The 20,553-nt window shown below is 40.3% G+C and overlaps 1 protein-coding gene across 1 annotated transcript; it reads left to right on the top strand.

Annotated features, from left to right (window-relative positions):
* Positions 1 to 2,211: 2,211 nt before the first annotated feature.
* Positions 2,212 to 19,421, top strand: LOC131951049 (uncharacterized). Its single transcript, XM_059313316.1, has 13 exons — positions 2,212 to 2,414; positions 5,276 to 5,409; positions 6,285 to 6,506; positions 7,237 to 7,478; positions 8,566 to 8,872; positions 9,962 to 10,065; positions 10,791 to 10,936; positions 15,673 to 15,805; positions 16,273 to 16,424; positions 16,957 to 17,093; positions 17,513 to 17,644; positions 18,179 to 18,419; positions 18,766 to 19,421. Exons 2-13 carry the CDS (start codon positions 5,355 to 5,357, stop codon positions 18,908 to 18,910), a joined length of 2,016 nt encoding a protein of 671 aa, XP_059169299.1. The 5' UTR covers positions 2,212 to 2,414; positions 5,276 to 5,354; the 3' UTR covers positions 18,911 to 19,421.
* Positions 19,422 to 20,553: the final 1,132 nt, after the last annotated feature.

Below are 20,553 nucleotides of genomic sequence, written 5' to 3'. Positions count from 1 at the left end.
GGAGGTGGAGGCATTAGTAAAAGTATACATTTTTAAATGTAAATTCTGTTTAGTTCGGGGAGTGACGATTTTGATGTGCCCCCCCCCCCCAATAGATAGATGCCTGAAAGAAACTCTGATTTTGGGGTGAACAATGAATGGAAACTAATGCACGTTGACATACACATACACACAGGCATGCATACACATACGCAATAATACACACTCCATACGCACAACACACATGCAAAGGCGCGTACACATAGAAAAAAAAATTAAATTTACACTATAAATTTGTTTTCAAATTGGTTTAATATTCGTAAAATCGTGTTAAAATAGATTTAATTTTTACATTAAGAATACCAATGACACACCATCACATACATCCCAGCATGCACCATTAGAGTATTAGACATTGTAACCTAGTAATTCACTCTACACGACACTACTTACACACGGCGATGGTCGACAGTACTGAACGTATCAAACCAGGATACGCTGAAATACGCGTATCGTCGCCTATCGATTTGTGAATGCTATTGATTTTGTTTAATATATCGACTTGTGTGCAAGATTTATATTACTGACAACCCGGCTGTACACCCCCCACCTCAAACCGTGTGGCCCAGAACCAAACCCTGGCTAGGATCTAGCTGAACCGGGATTCGAACCTGCACCATCAGAATGGTGTACTTGTGATGTTATTTCATACTCGGTTCTAATTGAAACACCAGCTAAACAATCAGTATCGTATCGATGTTTTGCCAGCTGGTATCGCTGTAATGCCAGTCGGTATCGATGTTTTGCCAGCTGGTATCGCTGTTTTGTCATCAGTTATCAACGATATTGATATTTTGTCAGCCGGTATCGAAATTTTGACAATCAGTACTGATAATTTTTGCTAGCTGGTATCGATGTTTTTGTTTAGATTTTAGGTTAAGGTTTAACCTTGGCGAAAAGTTTTTTTTTTACTGTTGATGGGGAAGTTGCCTACTGACTTAATCGCTTGCTACGGTAAAAATGGTTTTAATATTGCTTTGGATTAAATCGTTAACATTACCACTGGATTAAGGCTTAAGTTAGCACTAGAGATAATACGTTACTGTATGTGAATGCGTTGAGTAGCCGTTATTTGTTTTTTAATGTCGGTCTGCCGTGTTTTTCGCTCAGTGTCAAGGGTTCGACACACCCCAGCTACGCCCTTGTCAAGATAGTTATTTAAAAAAATTACCCCATCCAATTATGTGATATTTTCTTTTGATGAAAAGGTGTTCATGTGTACCTGAAGGCAAGTTATTTTTAACCCCAGATAAGCGGGTTGGTACATTCCTTGATCTAGCGGAGCTAAACGGCACGCCAACCAAACTGGATCTGAACAAACACAAGTTTAATGTTCAATGTTTCTTCATAGAGGACAGAGTCACGCAACTGTGTCAATCTTGGGACTGGTGATACTGCTCTATGCCAGCGTAAAACTCGGTAAATTCACGGGATACTATACTGTTAATGTCATATAACTCAATGGTTATCTCCGCGTGTAGACCTGTATGCTTACCTAGGGTAAATCTAAGGATTAATTCAGAGGTAACTTTACTCCACGGGTAGATTTACAGGTCAATGAGCAAGGTACCCAAAGGGAACTTTAAATCTAAGGGCAACTCCGCGAGTAAGGTCAATTGACTCTATTATTTATCTAATTTCCGCAAGGAAAGTATTTGTTTTCTTAAGTCAAGCGAAAAAGGAAAAGAAAATATTTACTTGAAATGTAATTGACCACTGTTTATTTACGTTTAAAGAAAAAGCGCAGGTTGAAAAAGCTGGTTCCAAATGTTTCTAATATTTCTAAAACTTGGAACCTGCTGACCGCTGCCCTATACAATAAGTCCAGGTGGCAAAACCTTAAATACTGCATTTCCATAAAGCAATATTACATATGAAAGTGCCATCAAATGTCATGTTTTTTTCATAAACTTATATCAATTAGCTATAGAAAGCAACTACTACAGCTGTTCAACTTAGAGAGAAAAAGTGTGTGTGTAAGTGCGTGAGTGTGTGAGTGTGAGTGTACAGTGGGGAGGTGTTGCCTTAAGATTTCGTTACAACTGGGTAAAGCTAAATTCTGATGTAGAACGGCGGTTCACGCTGCTTTGTGGAAGTCAAAAGACGTCCCAGCGTGTAGCAGTAATATGTTTACTGACACACCAACGCTATTACTACTCGATATTTGGGGAATATCTTACTTGTCGTATGTTACTAGTGTGTTAAGTTGTTTTTATACACCAGGAATTCTTACAATCCCGTTAGCACTCTCAGCGATGACAGGATAATAAAATGTTAGTATCTATGCATGTGGATAAAATAAAAGTGACTCTGTTTCTGTTATAAGGATATTACGTTTTAGAGAAAACAGAAGCCCATACAGGTGCATGCAACAGGTAAGAAATTAGATCAGGTAGTTTTAAAGTTTAGATCTCAACACTTGACAAGTGAGATTTTTTTGTTACGAACGTGTTGAGTATTGGCAAGTATGCGGAATGTTGACAGTATTGCCAAGTGTGTGTTTGTGTGTGTGTGTGTGTGTGCGTGCATGCGTGTGGGGGGGGGGGGTGTTGAAGATGTGTTTATATCTATAAAACGTCAGTTGTTGAGTAGGCGCCTACTAATAAATGTACAGGGTTTTGCATGTAATACCGGCACTTCTTTGATTTTTGGAGTTTTCTCTCCTTGTTGGGTTGCTGGGGTTGCTGTTTCCGAGCAAACTACCCCTTTTCTAGAAGTAGGGGGGGGGGGGGTCAGAACTAAGGACTTTTGGTGTTAGCAGTTACAAGTATTGCTATAGCTATCGTTTTTTACTTTCTCGTATATACGAAGTATAGAGAAAGTATTGTAATCGTGCACAAAAATCACTTGAAATTTTAACTATTTTCACCGTATTACACCTCAGTCCTTCATCACATCCGAAGTATAGAGGACTTATTTTAATCGGGCAAAAATTATCAATCCAGATTTATCAAAATTAAAAGGTTTTATGCGTATTCCAGTCTGAAAAACTGGGCTTTGCAATTCTGTCCGTATGTCTGTGTGTCTGTGTGTGTGTGTGTCCGTGTGTAAACACGATAACTTGAGTACCGTTACAGCTAGGTTGATGAAATTTCATATATAAGTATTTTATCAAAATCGTAGATCCGTATCAACTTTTGAGCGATTTCGGATAACCGGAAGTGGTACTTTTTCTACTTTGAATTTTTCAAAAGCCTATAACTTGAGTACTATTTCAGATAGATAAATGAAATTTGATATGTAAGTAAAAGATCTAATTCTCTACCTTCTGTCAAATTTTGAGAATTTTTCGTTGACCGGAAGTACTTATTTACGCTACTTCCGATTTCTCAAAAAACTAATGTAAATTTTAAAAGTACTAATAATATTGCGCACTATTATGCGCTTTTTTATTCGCGTTCACTTGGTGTGCAATTAATTTGTCTACGAGATTTTATTCTATTTTTAAAACTTTAAGTATTTAAAATGGATTAAAAATCATGTCTATAGCCCGAGTTCCCATCCCCTGTTATTTTATATAAGAATATTCGAGAAAGTTTAGGGGAGATCACTCCCGGTTTATTTTTTACGGTAATTAATTATGTTGATTGTATACAGTCTAGTTTTATGCGAGTGGATTACGCAATGAAACTTTAACCTAAGTTGTAACCCATGGGCTATCACACCGCTGAGATAACGATGAACATGAAGATAAATATAACGATAAGTGCTGTTGTCTAGCAGCTTCGACATGGCATTACACACTGTATAAAATCGACAATTTGAAGTTTACGATCCACCATATGCTTTTATAACACTTATATAGACCACCACTGCTCATATTAAATTGCATTTCCGGGTATCACCCCATCTCCACCAACCCACCACCATTTCCGCGCATATATACTGTTACACTTCGATACAACATCACTTTACGATTAAAAATAATAATTTATAAATCTCATATAATCTGAGAAATAAATAGCTTTATACGTCCTCGTTTGGATATATATATATATGTATATATATATATATATATATATATATATATATATATATATATATATATATATATATATATATATATATATATATATATATATATATATATATATATATATATATATCGTTAACATAATGCGACTCGAGGGCACCATCACTAGGGGCTGTAACATAACGTTCATTTCGAGGGTCAATTTTGTATGTTAAGTATTAAAAGTTGATTGTTGCATACCCATGCCTAGCGAAAAGAGGTTTTTTTTATGACTGACAGTAAATTGATCATCTTTAAAAACTTACTTGTAAGCCTACAAGTCTATTCACTTGAAACCAGTTACACAAGTTGCTGTATGTCGTTGTACGGGGCATGAGATCGTGTTACGAGATTGACTGGTCGATTGCTGTATGAAGCATAACATCATGACATCGTATATAACTAATTTGTCTGTCGCTATACGAGACATTAGATAGTATCACGGAACTAATTTGCCTGTCGCTATACGAGGCATTAGATAGTATCACGGAACTATATTGTCTGTCGTTGTACGAGTCGTGAGATAATTTCACTGAACTAATTTGTCTGTCGCTATACGAGGCATTAATTAGATCGTGTCGGAGAGACGTCTTGTCTGTCGTTATACGGGACGTGAGATCGTAAAACGGGACAGCCTTGTATGTCGTTATATGGGACGTGAGATCGTATAACGGGACAGCCTTGGCGGGAACTGCTTGTCACGTGATGGTTATCTCTGCGACCGTTTTACTTGTGTGACCCAGTCACCTGGAACACCGCACTTGAATAGCCAGTAAGGCATTCAAGCTTCCGGGTGTCGCAGGCTCTCAGTGAGACCTTCAGATGCCAGGCTATGTAAGTGTAGAGTTCTAGAAGTAGGCCTTGGTTTCCTAAGTTATTTACAATATGTGACACATAGGACTTATGGGAGCAGGAAGGGTATGTTCGGGTATGTATGTATTGCCGTATGTATATATTTACGTAAAAGTGTTTATGTTAGCATAGGGATGTGTACGTGTATGTTAATTCGTGCAGTTGTTGCAACTTTATTGAACGTATGAGATAACAGGTACATACTTCGTGCAAATTAGACCCCACCCCCGCCCACCTTCAAGTTCTTTCAGAGTTTTCTGGATTGTCCTCCTCAATAGAAAGAGCTACTTGCGCAATACAAGGATACACAGACACACAGGCATATATTTATGTGTATGTATATATCGTGGTTCGGTTTTGCTCTATTTCCAGCGCCCCAGCTGAAAATAAATGTGCAGGGCGCCATATTAAGATGAAGAGAAGAACGTGACGTCACTAGAGAGCTGTGACCATGGGGAACTGCCTGGACACTCCAGCGCCACCTGTGGAAAGACGCAGATATGCTGGTGAGTAAAACCTCACGTGTAGCATCGTCTGTGTGAGCAGACACACTGCAGCAATGTACATCTGCTGAATGTGGGGCGTTCTGAATTTTCACGAGGGACATCCTCACATTTTGTCAGACGTCAATTCGTTTATCAGACGCCCTTTTTTTTGGTCATGCAAAAACTTTCTAGACGCCCATTTGATTTGTCAGATGCCCCCTTCATTTTGTCAGACGCCCACCCCAGTTCGTCAGACGCCCCCTTCATTTCGTCAGACGCCCACCCCAGTTTGTCAGACGCCCTTTTTATTTGTCAGACGCCCCTTTATTTTTCAGACGCCCTCCCCAGTTTGTCAGACGCCCTTTTATTTTGTCAGACGCCCTTTTTATTTGTCAGACGCCCCTTTATTTGTCAGACGCCCCTTTATTTGTCAGACGCCCCTTTATTTTGTCAGACGCCCCTTTATTTTGTCAGACGCCCCTTTATTTGTCAGACGCCCTTTTATTTTGTCAGACGCCCTTTTTATTTGTCAGACGCCCCTTTATTTTTCAGACGCCCTCCCCAGTTTGTCAGACGACCCTTTATTTTGTCAGAAGCCCCTTTATTTTGTCAGACGCCCTTTTATTTTGTCAGACGCCCTTTTTATTTGTCAGACGCCCCTTTATTTGTCAGACGCCCACTCCAGTTTGTCAGACGCCCACCCCAGTTTGTCAGACGCCCACCCCAGTTTGTCAGACGCCCACCCCAGTTTGTCAGACGCCCCTTTATTTTGTCAGACCCCCCAATGACCACACACCCCATGTGTCAGACCCCCCCCCAATGACCACACACCCCATGTGTCAGACGCCCCAATGACCACACACCCCATGTGTCACACAAACTCCACTTTCTGCCAGATCCAGCCCGACCCAGCAGCCTCTACCAGCCGTACACCCTCTACCCCGGGTACGTGCGGCACAGCAAGTTTGCCGGGCAGCCCGAGTATCCGGCCGGCAGACTCTCGGCCTACCCGGTCACGTCACCGTACCCCCAGTTTGAGGACCGCCACTCGCTGAGCTACGATGAATGGTCAGCTAAACAATATTACGAGCAGGTGCAATTTAGGGGACAATATGGAGGTGGGTTTTGCTTTTCTATGTGGAAAAACGATGTTTTTTTAGTTTTAAAATGCAGTAAAATTCCCTTTGAAACTTGACAGTCCATTGGGAAAGTGAAGTAGAGTTTACCAGTTCCTGTGATCTCGGCATATGAAAGGATAGTGTGGTAAGCACTATGCCCAGCCGCCTGTACTTTTCCTTACGAGAGGCAGGTACTAATCAGAGCTGGGTGAACAAAAATTCTTCTTAAAAGTCTGACGACCGTAGTTTTAAATTAAGAAACCTCGCTGGATTAAATGGTCGATAAACTGTCCTTAAGAAAATAATATAGGCTACTTTTACCTCGACTACCAACGAAGTAGGCCTATATGTTAATCAACCATACGATTTACTCGTGTTGATTAGTGAGTCACGGTGGACGAGTGGGAGGTATTTGTCTGGGCTTGTACACAAACATGTCCAGAACAATCTTCCAGAAGCTGTTGTCATGGAAACAAACAAGTGCAATAAAACATTTGGTATTCTTGTGTTGGAAAAGACGCTTTAAGTCTAGACTGTATAAAATAATTTCTGATACGTCGGATGCGAAAAACTGTCTTTGCTGATGCTTGCTGTGATGGCGTATATAAAGCTGCAAATATTTGTCTTAATTTTTTTTTCGTACCGTCACATACTTGGTAATTTAAAACAAAAAATTCTTGTGTGATTTTGATTTTATGTTAATTTTTAACGTTGTTACTTCCATCACCAGTCCTCCCGCCGAATGCTGTCCCCCATTTTACCAATGGTGTCACCCGTCCAGCAAATGGTGTCAAACACCAAACAAATGGTGTCGCACACAGGGATAAACCGAAGGACACCAAGAATCGCCAGTCAACCGTCATCAAAACCTTCCCGAACCCACAAGATGACGTCATCAAAAGGGGGACCCAGGTCATCCTAGCGAGCAGCACGGCCCCCGTCTCCCTGAGCATCAACGGGAGGGACGCGCAGGTGAGTCTGGGCAGTGGCGTAGTCGGGGGTTGGTCATGGTGTGTGGGGGCTGTGACACTCCCCCCCTACTTAACACCCCCGGCCTTCGCCACTGTATCGGAGTATAAACACTGTGTGTGAGCAGAGTTGAGGCGAGCGAGTGAGTGAGGGCGTCCCTAAATGAAGTCTCTTAAGACATTACACTCTACAGGGATGGAGATTCGAACTGGGGGGCGCACAGGTTTGAACTGGGAGACTGGGTTGTTTAAATATTTGTGACGAAATATTATGAGTAAACTGGGGTGTAAGAAAGTGTTAATTAGGATTTATTTTATATAATGTATATGATAGAAAATTTGAGATACAATCATTTTTGTTCAAATCCAGAGGAGGTTTTGAACTTAGTGGCGTCGAATTAAGGGAGGGTGTGTCTGATTTTTGTGAATATGTGTGACAATTCAGGGAGGGTGGAGTATAAAAACTAGCTTGAATCAGATCTTTTATGGGCGTCCCCTAAGCATAAATCTTTGAACAATAACAAACTGTCAAGTTTCTCCAACCCGCTGGCCGGGTGTATAAAGTTTGTAAGATAACCCGTTCACATAGGTAATCACGAATCTACCTGTGGCTTGTATTTATCTGTTGTAGTTGCAAGGCTACGCGGCAAGGTACACGGTTAGCCTAGTGACAAGGATGTTACATAATGATTCTACAAGACACGCCTCAGATCATTTTTTGTACTGGCGAAATTCTTTGAAGCAGAACCAGTCTGTGAATCAAAGTTATCTCTCTTTTTGACTCGGTAACTTCAGAGGCGTAGCGATGGGGGGGGGGGGGGGGGGCAGGGGGGTACATATGTCCCCGGGCGCCGACCTTAGGGGGCGCCTAAATGGGTTGTAAAAACAAATTAAACTGGCATTTTTGCAATATAAATAGTTTGAGGGGGGTGCAAATCGAAAATTTGAGGGGGGGGGTGGTGCACATTGAAAATTTGCTCCCGAGCTGGGCGCCAAATTGAAAGTTTGTCCCCGGGCGCCGGGAAGGGTCGCTACGCCTCTGGGTAACTTTATCAAAATGTGTTTCTAAAACGAATCTTTATGCTTGGCAGCAAGTCCCAGCCTCAAAAGAAACATCCGGCAAGAGGGGTAGCACTTACATCACCTACATACAAGACCCGCCCCCACCACCCCCCGAAGATGACGTCAAATCGAGCGCGTCATCGAACCACGACGAGCCAGAGGTGGTGCAGACGACCTCGCAGGTGTTCCAGCTGTTCATAGACGAACCTTTCTCGCCTCCCCCCAGCAGTCTGGTGAAGAGCTCCGACACGGTCACCAAGATGGCGAGAAAACTGCCGCCCAAAGATGTCGTGCTGTGTTACGGCGCTTTGGATGATACCGTCACAAAAGTCAAAAGTATGTCCATGTATTTAACCCTTAAGTCGGCCCTTTGGTTCATCAAATTGCATCTAAGTCACAAAAGTCAAAAGTATGTCCATGTATTTTAGCCTTAAGTCGGCCCTTTGGTTCATCAAATTGCATCTACGTCACAAAAGTCAAAAATATGTCCATGTATTTAACCCTTTAGTCGGTCCTTTGATTCATCACATCGCATCTCCATAGCTGACATTGAAAAAACAATCATTCCCAGTTTTTATTATATCAAAGTAGCCTACCCTACTTTATCTGTGTTGAGGATTTATTTGTAGCCAGAGTCAAGCATGGAACAACGCAGTGTATTGAGAGTAAAGTGCCTTTTCCGAATCTGACGGTCCATGGCGAACTTGAAGTAGCGTTCACCTTTTTCTGTGACCTCGGCATATAAAGGGTTTGTGTGGACAGCACTATGCTCAGCCTTCTTTATTCTCCCTAACGTGAGTTAGGTACCCATCAAAGCTGGGTGGACTCAATGAAGCTCTACTGACTTGAACCCGGACTCGAGTTCGGATTAGCAGTCTAGCGCTCTACCGCTATGCCAGGCCGTCATTAATTATCATTTTAAAATATGTATTTATTGAAGAAAAAAAATATTTAATGATTTTTTAAATTTCAAGTTTTTTAGCCTAGATACTAAAAATAGACACCCCCCCCCCCCACCAAAAAAATAAAAATAAAATAAATAACTAAATAAAAACATGAAAGCGACAAGTGAAGTTTCACGTTTGTTGAGATGTTCTTTACAACATGCAACAATGTCATATGTCAAGTGAGATTGCATACAGGCACTGTGTCATAATGTTTTACCGCAGCGCTACAACTATAAGTTATGTGTATTAAAACACTAGATTATGACAGTAATTTTTTTAAACGAAATCCTGTTATTTATGTAAACACAAACTTATGCCCGTACCCACTGTTACAAACTGTTATTTCTGTAAACACAAACTTACGCCGGTACCCACTGTTACAGACTGTTATTTATGTAAACGCAAATTTATGCCGGTAGCCACTGTTACAGACTGTTATTTATGTAAACACAACTTATGCCGGTACACACTGTTACAGAATCGATGGAGTCTGCAGGTCTGACCGTCTGGCTGTCTAGAATCAAATCCATCACCACTGAGGAAGATTTTCAGTTGGCCGCTCAAGCTGTGGTCAACTGTAAGGTGAGATTTTATTACAAACGTAAACAGAAAGATTTCATTGGGAGATTTCCTGTCAAACTTTAAGGAAGATTTTATCGTCAACTATAAAATAGTGTTTTTGTCAAAGCTACGAAGGAAGATTTTATCGTCAACTGTAAAATAAAGTGTTTTTGTCAAACTTACGATGGCTTGTTTAACGCTGGAGGTGAAGATCCTCCCCCCCCCCTTGCTGGAGTCTACCCGTAGATCTCCACAGCCAGGTGAGGCACCAGATGACGCGGCGTCATCCCGAAGATTCCAAACCTGGACTGTGTCATTAGACTCGTGCTTGATTGTTCAAGTCGAGGATCAAACTTGAAGAACATTATTTAAATATTTTTTTTATTGATTGATGATTGATCCTCTAAAGTCGTGTCTGCCCTAGATTAAGAAGAAAAAATATTTAACAGAATACGTCTAAAACCAATTAGCCACGATTTAATAATGTAATTAATTAAAATAAACTAGTTTTAGCGTTAATTAATTAATGCTCTTATTTTATAAGTAATATAAGCTATAGTTCACCCTGATGTATTTCTAACTAAATATTAATTTCTAATTAATTTTATGTTTCTGTATTACGCATATAAAGCTATTGCCCGTTTTAAATAAAATCTGGAATCCATTTTTCTGGGTGCTTGTAGTTGTGCTAAATCTGGACACGGTTAGTCTAACATCCCCAACTTTTGTTAAAATCTGTTTTCTAGATGCTGGTGGTCCTTCTAAAGTCGGACACGGTCAATCTTCGACCGTTGAGAGACCAAGTCTCATTGGCTCAGATCTGCGACAAGGTCATCTTTCCCGTCTCGGTTGACCTGCCGCTTGACGTCATCACCACGATGGAGATGGGCATGTAAGTTACATGATAATTACACTATCATTGGTTGAAATGTGTTGTAAAAACTAAAGAGATATTAGTGTTGAGTGTGAAGTATTTTTAAATTTGTTTTAATTTTCTTGATCTCATAGTTAAGAATGTAAAACAGAATCTGTTACTATTAGTATCCCCAATGCCCCTCCCCCCCCCCCCCATTAATTTTTTTTATCATCTCAAAAATCCGTATGGTATATGTGTGTGCATGTAGGCTATTTGAAGTATTTACCGATGTGTTAAAAGTGGATTGGGGGTATGTGTCTTCATGTAATTCATGGTAAATTCGTGGTTGACGTGTAATCGTCGCTTACATCACTACACATATCAACTGGTGTAGTACCCAGTCTCACCCCCCCCCCCCCCCACCCAATCCCACAACCCCAACCTTGTGACGCGTATGCATAAGCCAAGCCCTAATGGTAACTTATATCACGAAACGCTGACTCTACGAAACTGACAAGTATCATCAACGCCGCCACCAACCAAAGATTCCCAGAGTGCGCTGTCCTGCTCCAACTTCTCAATTTGATTCCCAGTGTAGCCCATTTTTGTGGTGTCGGCATCAAGGTGTCGACCTCTTCCTATGCTTTCCTCGCGGGTTCCATCTAAATGATTGCCTAGGTTAGGCTGAGTGCGTATGGTGTACTCTGTTCAGTCCCATCTTCTCTTCATGATTTCCTCATCAGCAGAACATTTTCCGGTTCTTTCCCGGTAGCCCAACAGGCGAACTAGGCGGTCGCCCAGGGCGCCATCCTTAGTGGGGGGGGGGGGGGGGGCGCAAAAAAGGTTTAATCGCTATTATCAAAAAGTACCTAATAATTAACAACTTTGATTATCTTTTACAATCTATGGATGGTAATATAGAAAAGAATAGCGATCTGTTTCGGCGCCCAGGACGAACTATCTATTATGCACCCTCACCCCAAAATTAGTTCTATATAGACCTATATTTATTCGCGAAGGTGAAAATCCAACCCCACCTCCCTAATTTGGAAAGGTCGGGGCGCTTTTTACCAGTCACTCTGCCTTTTTAGTTTGGTGTCACATAATTGATGTAGAAAACGATTAAATACGTTCGTAATTTAAATTTGGAACATTTCAAACGGTTATCTAATTTTAATGTTGATTTAGTGATCGCTCCAGCGTATAACGAGGCGTTCAAAAACACGTGCACCTTTTGTGTTTTAATAAGGCTTGTAAAAATCTGGTTTTCTCTGACTGAATTAAAAATCTGTTCTGGTGTATAGAGTTTTGTAATGACGGGGTTTTTTCAAAGTATTATCACTTGTTTGGTAAGTTTTGATGAATCGTTTAGATTTGGGAGTAACGGTGGAAGGTATAAAGTAATAAGTGTCTAAGTGTCGTATTTTTTATTTGGCTGTTGTCGTGTAGTTTGGTCTAGTGGAATCAGATTGGTAGTAGAGAAATGAGAATGCAGGTGATGAAGTATCGGAGTTCTGGAGTTCGGGAGTATTGATTCTTGTGGTATTAAGGTATCGAAATGTGTTGGCTGTTAGCGTGTAGTAGTAGGTCCAGTGAAATCGTTGTTGATTTGGAGTATCGTTTGTAGAGCATGGTGAAGTTAAGGGAGTTGGTGTCGTAGTTCTGGAGCATCAAGCCTAGTTATGTTTAGGAATCAACGTTTGATATGTGTTGTGAATCTAGTACGGACGGAACATACTATAAATAAATGTATGCGTTTTCTAGCTGAAAAATCTTAGTTTTTTAGGAATCTATATTACTGCTCTTAAAGTTTTAATATATAATATATTGGCTGGAATCTGTAACTATTCGTAAACTTGGTTGTTGTTTTTTTTTTTCAAATTATAATTTTTAAAAATATTCAATCAATAATTTTAGAAATACTTTACGTATTTATTTTTGTGAAAGATGTCCCTTTATTTTGGGGGATCCAAAATTGTAACTATTCAGATTTTGAAGTCCAATCATAATTAGGGAATGTATATCATTAAAATTGGCTAAAAGTGTGTTATAATAAAGCTACCATTTTTTAGACTTTCAAACAAAACCTATAATTTAGTAGTCAAATAGTAAAATATTTTTTTGACACGGTTACATATTTAATATAAAAGATATCTTATAATAATGATATAATGAAATTTAGAGCGTTTCATTGTGTTTTTCAAGCATGTCTTAGTAACACTGGGTTATTTTAGCTATTTTTGTGAAAGTTATTTCCCTTGAATACAATTTTGGTATCAGTATTTCCAAAGCAGTTTCTTCCAGGCATCTCTTCGGGGGGGGGGGGGGTTATTTTTTGTTAGTCCTCTTTGCTCCTTATGGAGCATAGGGCCTCCACCATTTCCTTCCATTTTTCCATTTCTTCCTATCCTCGGCTATTAATTTTGACATCTCCCAAGACATCCCTGTTGGCTTCAGTTCTTCAAGAAGACTCCGCCTCCAGGTCTGTCTTGGGCGCCCTCTCTTCCGCTTTCCCTGGGGATCCACTCAAGCGCTTGGCGTGTAACATTTGTGTGAGCCTTTCGCAGTGTGTGACCCACCCAGCGCCACTTCCTCCTTCTTATTTGCACACCTATAGGCTCCTGCCTAGCTTTCCTCCATAGTTCCAAGTTCGTCACTTTGACCTGCCATCTCAGTTTCAGTATCTGTCTAAGGCATCTATTCATGAAGGTCTGAATCTTTGCTGTGCTTGCCTTGGAGACTATCCATGTCTCTGCTCCATACAGCAGAACTGCCTTGACATTAGAGTTAAATATCCTAATTTTTGTGGTAATGGAGATGGCCGAACTTCTGGAAGTTCGGGGGGGGGGGGGGGTGGAATTTATATAGTAAACATACACTTTTACTAGTGTCCGCCCCCCCCCCCCGAAAAATGTTGACCCCCCCTCCCCGATAATCTCAAGTGCCCCCCCCCCCCCCGGAGAAAAAATTCTGGAAGAAACAGTGTTCCAAAGGGGTCGTCCATAAATGACGTCACACTCGTAGGGGAGGGGGGGTCCGTAATTGTGTGACGGTGCGTGATGAGGGGGTGGGGGGTGGGGTTCAGATTGTGCGACGTCACACTTTAGCATTTTAAAAAAAGCAATGTAGGAAAACGAATTTTAGACGTTATTTCGCGTTTTAGAAAACGGTTTTCATAAATTGTAATAAGAATTGATCAAAATACTCTATTTTGACAGAGTTCAGACAAGAATTTGGGTAAATATCGGTGTTTAAAAAAAAATTCAGCTGCAATTTTGAGGGGGTTGTAGGCTGAGGAGTGGCGTCATTTTAGGGGGGGGGGGTCTGGCTTTTTGTGACAATGTGTGACGGAGGGGAGGGGGTAACAATCGTCAAAAAAAGCGTGACGTCATTTATGGATGACCGCAAATGCACAGGTGTAGCGACCCTTTACGGCGCCCGGGAACAAACTTTCGATTTGCACCCCCCCTCAACCTTTCAATTTTTTTTCAAACCCATTTAATCGCCCCCTAAGGTCGGCGCCCCCTAAGGTCGGCGCCCGGGGCAGAGGCGTAGCGATGTGGGGGCTGGGGGGTACATATGTCCCCGGGCGCCGTCCTTAGGGGGCGCCAAAATTGGTTGTAAACCCAAATTAAAATGTTATTTTAACTGCATTTTTCAATGATAAATAGTTTGAGGGGGGGGGGTGCAAATCGAAAGTTTGAGGGGGGTGCAAATCGAAAGTTTAAGGGGGGGTTGCAAATCGAAAGTTTGAGAAGGGGGCTCTAAATTGAAAGTTTGTACCCGGGCGCCGGGAAGGGTCGCTACGCCTCTGGCCCGGGGGACATATGTCGTCCCCCCGCCCCCCCCCCCCCCTCGCTACGCCTCTGCCCAAATGTGAGATAATTCGTTGCTTAACTTTACATTCATTTCAAATTCCTGCACTTTGGTTGACCGCTTTCTTATAAATACTTTAAGTTATTATTTGCTATTGTTAATATTATATAGAGCAGAAGTTCTAAACAAAATAGTTTGGAAGGTTTTTTTTAGCATTATCAGGTTGAAAAACAAAAACAGCAGCCGTTGTAGATTGCAATAGTTAATACTATTAGACATACAGTATAAGATAGTGCAACTAATGCGTCTAAATTCATCTTAGACGCAAATTAATTAACTAATTAATTAATGTCTTTTTCATATGTTTCATCCTTCCTTAAGGGTTCATATAGACAATATAGACATTTTACAATTATAACTTAAGACAGTCAGGCCTAAAACAGGTAAGTTTCGTTCTAGAACTCACATTGGGAGGTCTGCATAGAGCCTACACTACAAGAACTGTGTTTTCTTCCCAGTGTTTTTTTTCCCAGACTTTTTCTCCCGTGGGGGGGGGGGGGGGGGGGGGGGGGGCACTTGAAAATTTTCTAAAAGGGGGGGGGGGGGCTATGTAGTAACGTACAAAGTAAACTCGTGGACTTAGCAACAATTTCAATAAAATGTGATTACGCTTGCAAACTGGAACTGAAGGAATTAGTACAAACGTTTGCGACGATGGAGGGAAGTGAAATGTGATTTTGATGTCTACTTATAACGTGCATGCAATTGATAATAAATTAATATGTCACTTTTAATTAATTGTTTTCTTATACAGATGTTTTAGTAATTAATTGTGTGAAAGGGGGCGTTTTAATAAGTTTTGCCTAGGGCGCTAAATAACCTGGCACTGCCAACAGTACCAACAATTAAATAATTAACAATCGCACGAACTTACCCCACCCCCTCCCCTTCCACAGCAAGCTGCAACTCGGGTCCTACAAGTGGTTTGAGCTCTCTGTCAAGAACACGCTGGACCTGTCCATTCTACAGATGGTGCGCCACGTCAAGGAGGAAATTAGCGTAATAGGTGGATATGACGTCATTGACGAGGTACGTTCTAATTTTAGGGATTGTAAGCCATGTGATCTGTCAAGTTAGATGTTCTAGAATGGTCGGCGTAGCGAGGGGGTCGGGGGTGCGGACCGCACCGGGTGACACCAAGGCAAAAAATAGCATAATATATAGAGAAAAACTTGAGGGGGGTGCAAATCGAAAGTTTGAGGGGGGGGGGTGCAAATCGAAAATTTGAAAGTTTGTCCACGGGAAGGGTCGCTACGCCTCTGGGGGGTGACACCATTAAGTGCCGCACCGGGTGACACCCGACCTCGCTACGCCACTGCTATGGCTAGAAATGGTTAGGGTATTGTTGTGCTGAAACAAGAAAGAAAGCCAAAAGTTATTACATTGGTTTACTGTTGCTATAAATAAGGCTTGTTCTGACGAAGACATAAGTTAGAAACTTTATTTTAGGTAGGCCTACTCTACGATTTTCGAATCATTTGTTTACTTACTGGCAGGACTTTGGTCAAGTCAGCTCTAAGCCGAGAAGCGAGAAAATCTCGCGCCAACACAAACTGAAGCGGATGTTGTACCTGGGCAATCACGTGACCGCTGCGCACTTCTGGGACACACACTATGGTGACCTTGGCCCCAAGGTCACGTGGGATAGGTAACGGCTGTTTTATTTTTATTTTTTTATGTAGATTAAGATCTCAAAAATAGACATTAAACTAGCTCACGCCCCAGGGACACTTGGTTAAGCTTATAAAAGACCAGATGAAACTATTGTCGATGTAATGAATGGTCAATGTTGATCTCGATTAAATATGTGTGGCCAAGGTTGACCTTTTTACAACGACCTGGGGAAAAAATCTATATAAAATCACACAAGTCATATCCTTGATAAAAACGACGTGAATTTAATCAACTTATAAGGGTGCCTCCTACAACGTTGACAGGACGTATATAACGTTTGTGCGCTCAGACTCACGCTAACCATAATCCTCATACCAACTCTTGCCCTATCCGGTAACCTTTACCTTTAACCCGACTCAAAACTATGCTTTCTTTGAATACACTGATTTTTTTTTACGGTTGGTTTTCATGTGTTTTTTTTTTTTTTTTTTTTTTTTAATTGTACATAAAAATACTTAAAGCAAATCGTCAAATCCGACTGCTAATTAAAACCCACGACTGCGCAGGTTCCTGCAAGACCTGCGGCAGGCGTACCGTGAGTTGATCAACTGCAGCATCCCTAAGTCCTGCCACGCCCACCTGGACCACGTCCTGCGCAGTGAACTCACCTTTGACGGGACGGTACGCAAGGAGAACTTCATAGGTGAGGGCATCTCAACCTTTACACTTGACCAGTGACCCGGGCTACACGGGGGGGGGGGGGGGCTGAGGGGGGGGGGGGGGGAGATAATTTGATCGGGGTAACGAATGTGTTAAGCTTTAAAAAATATTTGTTCCACTCTAATAAAAAAAATTAGATGCAAAAATGATAATACGTTTGAGATAAAAATATTGAATTAAAAAAAAAAATATTAGTGAAGTTATCTTTTTAAACATAGCGGTCCATGGGGCATATAAAGTATAACTCATCTGTGTATGTGGCCTCTGCATATGAATGAATAGTGTGGTCAGTTGTATGCCCAGCCACAAACAATCCTCAACGCCTTTAGCTGTTTTTATGTGTATGTCGTACAAGTATTTAGGGTTACAAAACAATGTACATTTTTAACTGTTTTTTCCCAGAATTTTGCAAGGATTTGGGAACAGACAGAGATGTTTGGGAAGTGGTTCACTCTGTTGCCATGGTAACGCAGGCCATGCGTGACGTCTTCGATTCCAATTCTACTGTGAGGGCAGTGGCTATTAACAATATCGGTAAAACCCCCAGATTCTGTCTCTTTAGAATAGAGAGCATAGCATTAATAGTCCAACATAGCGTGTTCATATTTTACTTGCCTTTCACTTTCATTGAGTGGGGTCAATATTTTGTTTGTAAGAAAATAAGTAGACCTATGTGTTTTTGTTGGAAATAATATTTGAGGGATAGTTTTTTGTTTTCTTTTTAAACTCAGTTTACCAATACAATATAATTAAATATTTTACAAAGCATGTAATTCGACTTTTTCACGCGAAAGGTAAAATAAAAAAATTGGTTGGCATTTTCGTTGTCATTGGCTACTTTTGGACACACAAATAAACACGAAACATATTGAATTATTAAAATGAAGCAGGCTGGATTATTTGTTGTATATTTTTGTTAATATTGATTAAATTAAATTTATACTACACTTTTTGAAAAACTGCATATCTAAATGCAACACACACACAAATCTAACTTGTTTAATAAACAATATTTTGTTTCGTGAATGTTGACAAAGAAAACTTATATGAATTTTGATTTTCACGCAGGCAAGTTCCTCAGCTCGACAATCCTGACGTGTCTGAGGTCACTCATGGCTGACGCTGACCCCAGCATCCGGTCTGCCAGTGTGTCCACCCTGGCCACCTGCATCCAGGCCACTGACCACGTCTCGGTCAAGGCTCTTGTCGACTCGCTAGATGACGGGGATCACGTGGTACGACTGGAGGCCTGTAAAGCGGTGGCTTGCCTTAAAAGCCAGGAAGCCGTTGAGAAACTCCTGCTTTTGTGGTCAGTTTTCACACTCCTATGGCAAATATACATTTCCTCTTTTTGGCGAAATACTTGGGGAGGTGGTGCAAAATAGATTGTTAATGAATTAATAAAACAATCGGGTTTTTTTCCTCCATCTTAACACGCTTTTTAAGTACAAGAATTTTTAAAAAAAATGTATATGTAATAATTGTAAAAACGTTGCTGACCACAGCAAAAAAAACCGCCTCTACCCGGGGTCTTAACTCTACACTTTCTGAGTTAGCACTTAGCATCCGATGCTCCCTTGTCCGACTACGCAAGGCTACATTAAATTGCTATAATGATCACACGTTCAAAGCTGTCCAATCCAAATCTTCCCCAGGCATAATGACGTCATACCCCAAGTCCGGCACGCTGCTGGGGCGGCCTTGACACAGATTGGCGGACGAGAAGTTCAGCAGGCGATGAAATCAACAAACGTTCAGCCAGCAGAAGTCAGCCAGAGAGAGTACATCATCAGCAGTTGAGACGTCTGGCTCTCAAGATGGCGCTGGGACAGGGGCGGAACTACCATACCGCCAGACCCCGCAATGCGGGGGGGGGCCAGGACGTTTAGGGGCCCAGTTCCTACCAAAAAACATTGAATTTTTTTTTCAAAAATTATGTTTTTCATGCATCTTGAAAGTGGTTTTGTAAAAAAAAAACAACAGATCTACTATAGCAGAGATTGTTGCGTAGAAAAATATTTTAAAATCTACAAGAGCTATAGTTTGAAAGGTAGGTAAACATTCACACTACTTCCATGACTTACTGCCCTTCTTTAAAATAGGGATGCCCACGAAGCTCATTTAAATAGTTTTGTACTATGTATATTAAAAAGCAATTGATTCTCTGAATTGCTACTTAAATATGACGTACTATACAATAATATAGATATAAAAATCAATGTTTTCAAAATTGATATTATAAAAGCCAAAAATGAAAAAAATAAACATAACGCGAGAAACCATTCACGAATCAAGCTAACGTCTTTATATATTTTTGACCAGCATTTAAATGAGTGTTTCGTACAGCTAGATGAGTTTGGACTAAATTTTTTCTGGTTTGATCTCTCAGAATGGTTATTTATTGCAATGAAGTAGACTAAATTACTCAGTTAGGATATATTTATAAATAAATAAATAAATAAATAAATGAATATATATATATATATATATATATATATATATATATATATATATATATATATATATATATATATATATATATATATATATATATATATATATATATATATATATATATATATATATATATATATATATATATATATATATATATATATATATATTTATATATATATATATAGGGGGCCCTAATCTTTTCTTTGCGGGGGAGCCTTTTTTTTTCTAGTTCCGCCACTGCGCTGGGACCTGATTTGTTGGAATGTGAACATACCAAATTGTTTATTTTGTTTACCGATTCATTCGTATCATAATATCCGCACTTACATTTTATTTGACATTTGAAAATCCAGAAATTGTATTGGCCTCAATTAAAACGATAACTTACATGATTTTTGTGAATGTGTGGGGTATGACGTTTTGCGACTCAAAAGTTCTTTCAGTGTGTAAATTAATAAACATATCGGTTACTTTATGTCCACATGTAATCATCACACAACAGATAGGCCTAGGTTCTATACTTTAAATGATATTTGGTATCACCGTGCAGAGGCGTAGCGACCCCTCCCGGCGCCCGGGGCGAACATTCAGTTTGGCGCCCCGTCATATATATATATGTGTGTGTGTGTGTGTGTGTGCGTGCGTGTGTGTGTGTATGTGTGTGTGTGCGACAGTCTTGAAAAAAATTAATAGTTACGCTGTATGATTGTCGTTCCCTAAAACTTAACTCAACGCCAATTAAATTCCTCTTAAGATGCATTATCCTTTAAAGATGATGATTAGTAATGTCAGAAAAAAAAATATTGTAGCGGTGCTAATTCGTTTAGGACAGTCTTTTTATGTTTTGTCTTTGGAACAGTCTCTGTTATGATATAGTACATATTTGGGTTATAAGTTTGTTAGATTAAGGTCATACAATTGACATACAATAGCAAATTATTGTTCACATTGGAATACCATATGGGTATTTCGTTGACCGGTTGATT

Source organism: Physella acuta, unplaced genomic scaffold (assembly GCF_028476545.2).
Source record: "Physella acuta isolate Inbredline_101_S28 unplaced genomic scaffold, ASM2847654v3 ptg000794l, whole genome shotgun sequence".
Taxonomy (NCBI): domain Eukaryota; kingdom Metazoa; phylum Mollusca; class Gastropoda; family Physidae; genus Physella; species Physella acuta.
The sequence above is the reverse complement of the archived record's forward strand: the minus strand, read 5'-3'. Positions and strand labels throughout refer to the sequence as shown.

Coding starts and splice junctions, on each gene's coding strand:
- LOC131951049 (XM_059313316.1), top strand. CDS start 5,355: ATGGGGAACTGCCTGGACACTCCAGCGCCACCTGTGGAAAGACGCAGA. Junction 8,873..9,961: donor TACCGTCACAAAAGTCAAAA/GTATGTCCATGT, acceptor ACACTGTTACAG/AATCGATGGAGTCTGCAGGT. Junction 16,425..16,956: donor CCCAAGGTCACGTGGGATAG/GTAACGGCTGTT, acceptor ACGACTGCGCAG/GTTCCTGCAAGACCTGCGGC.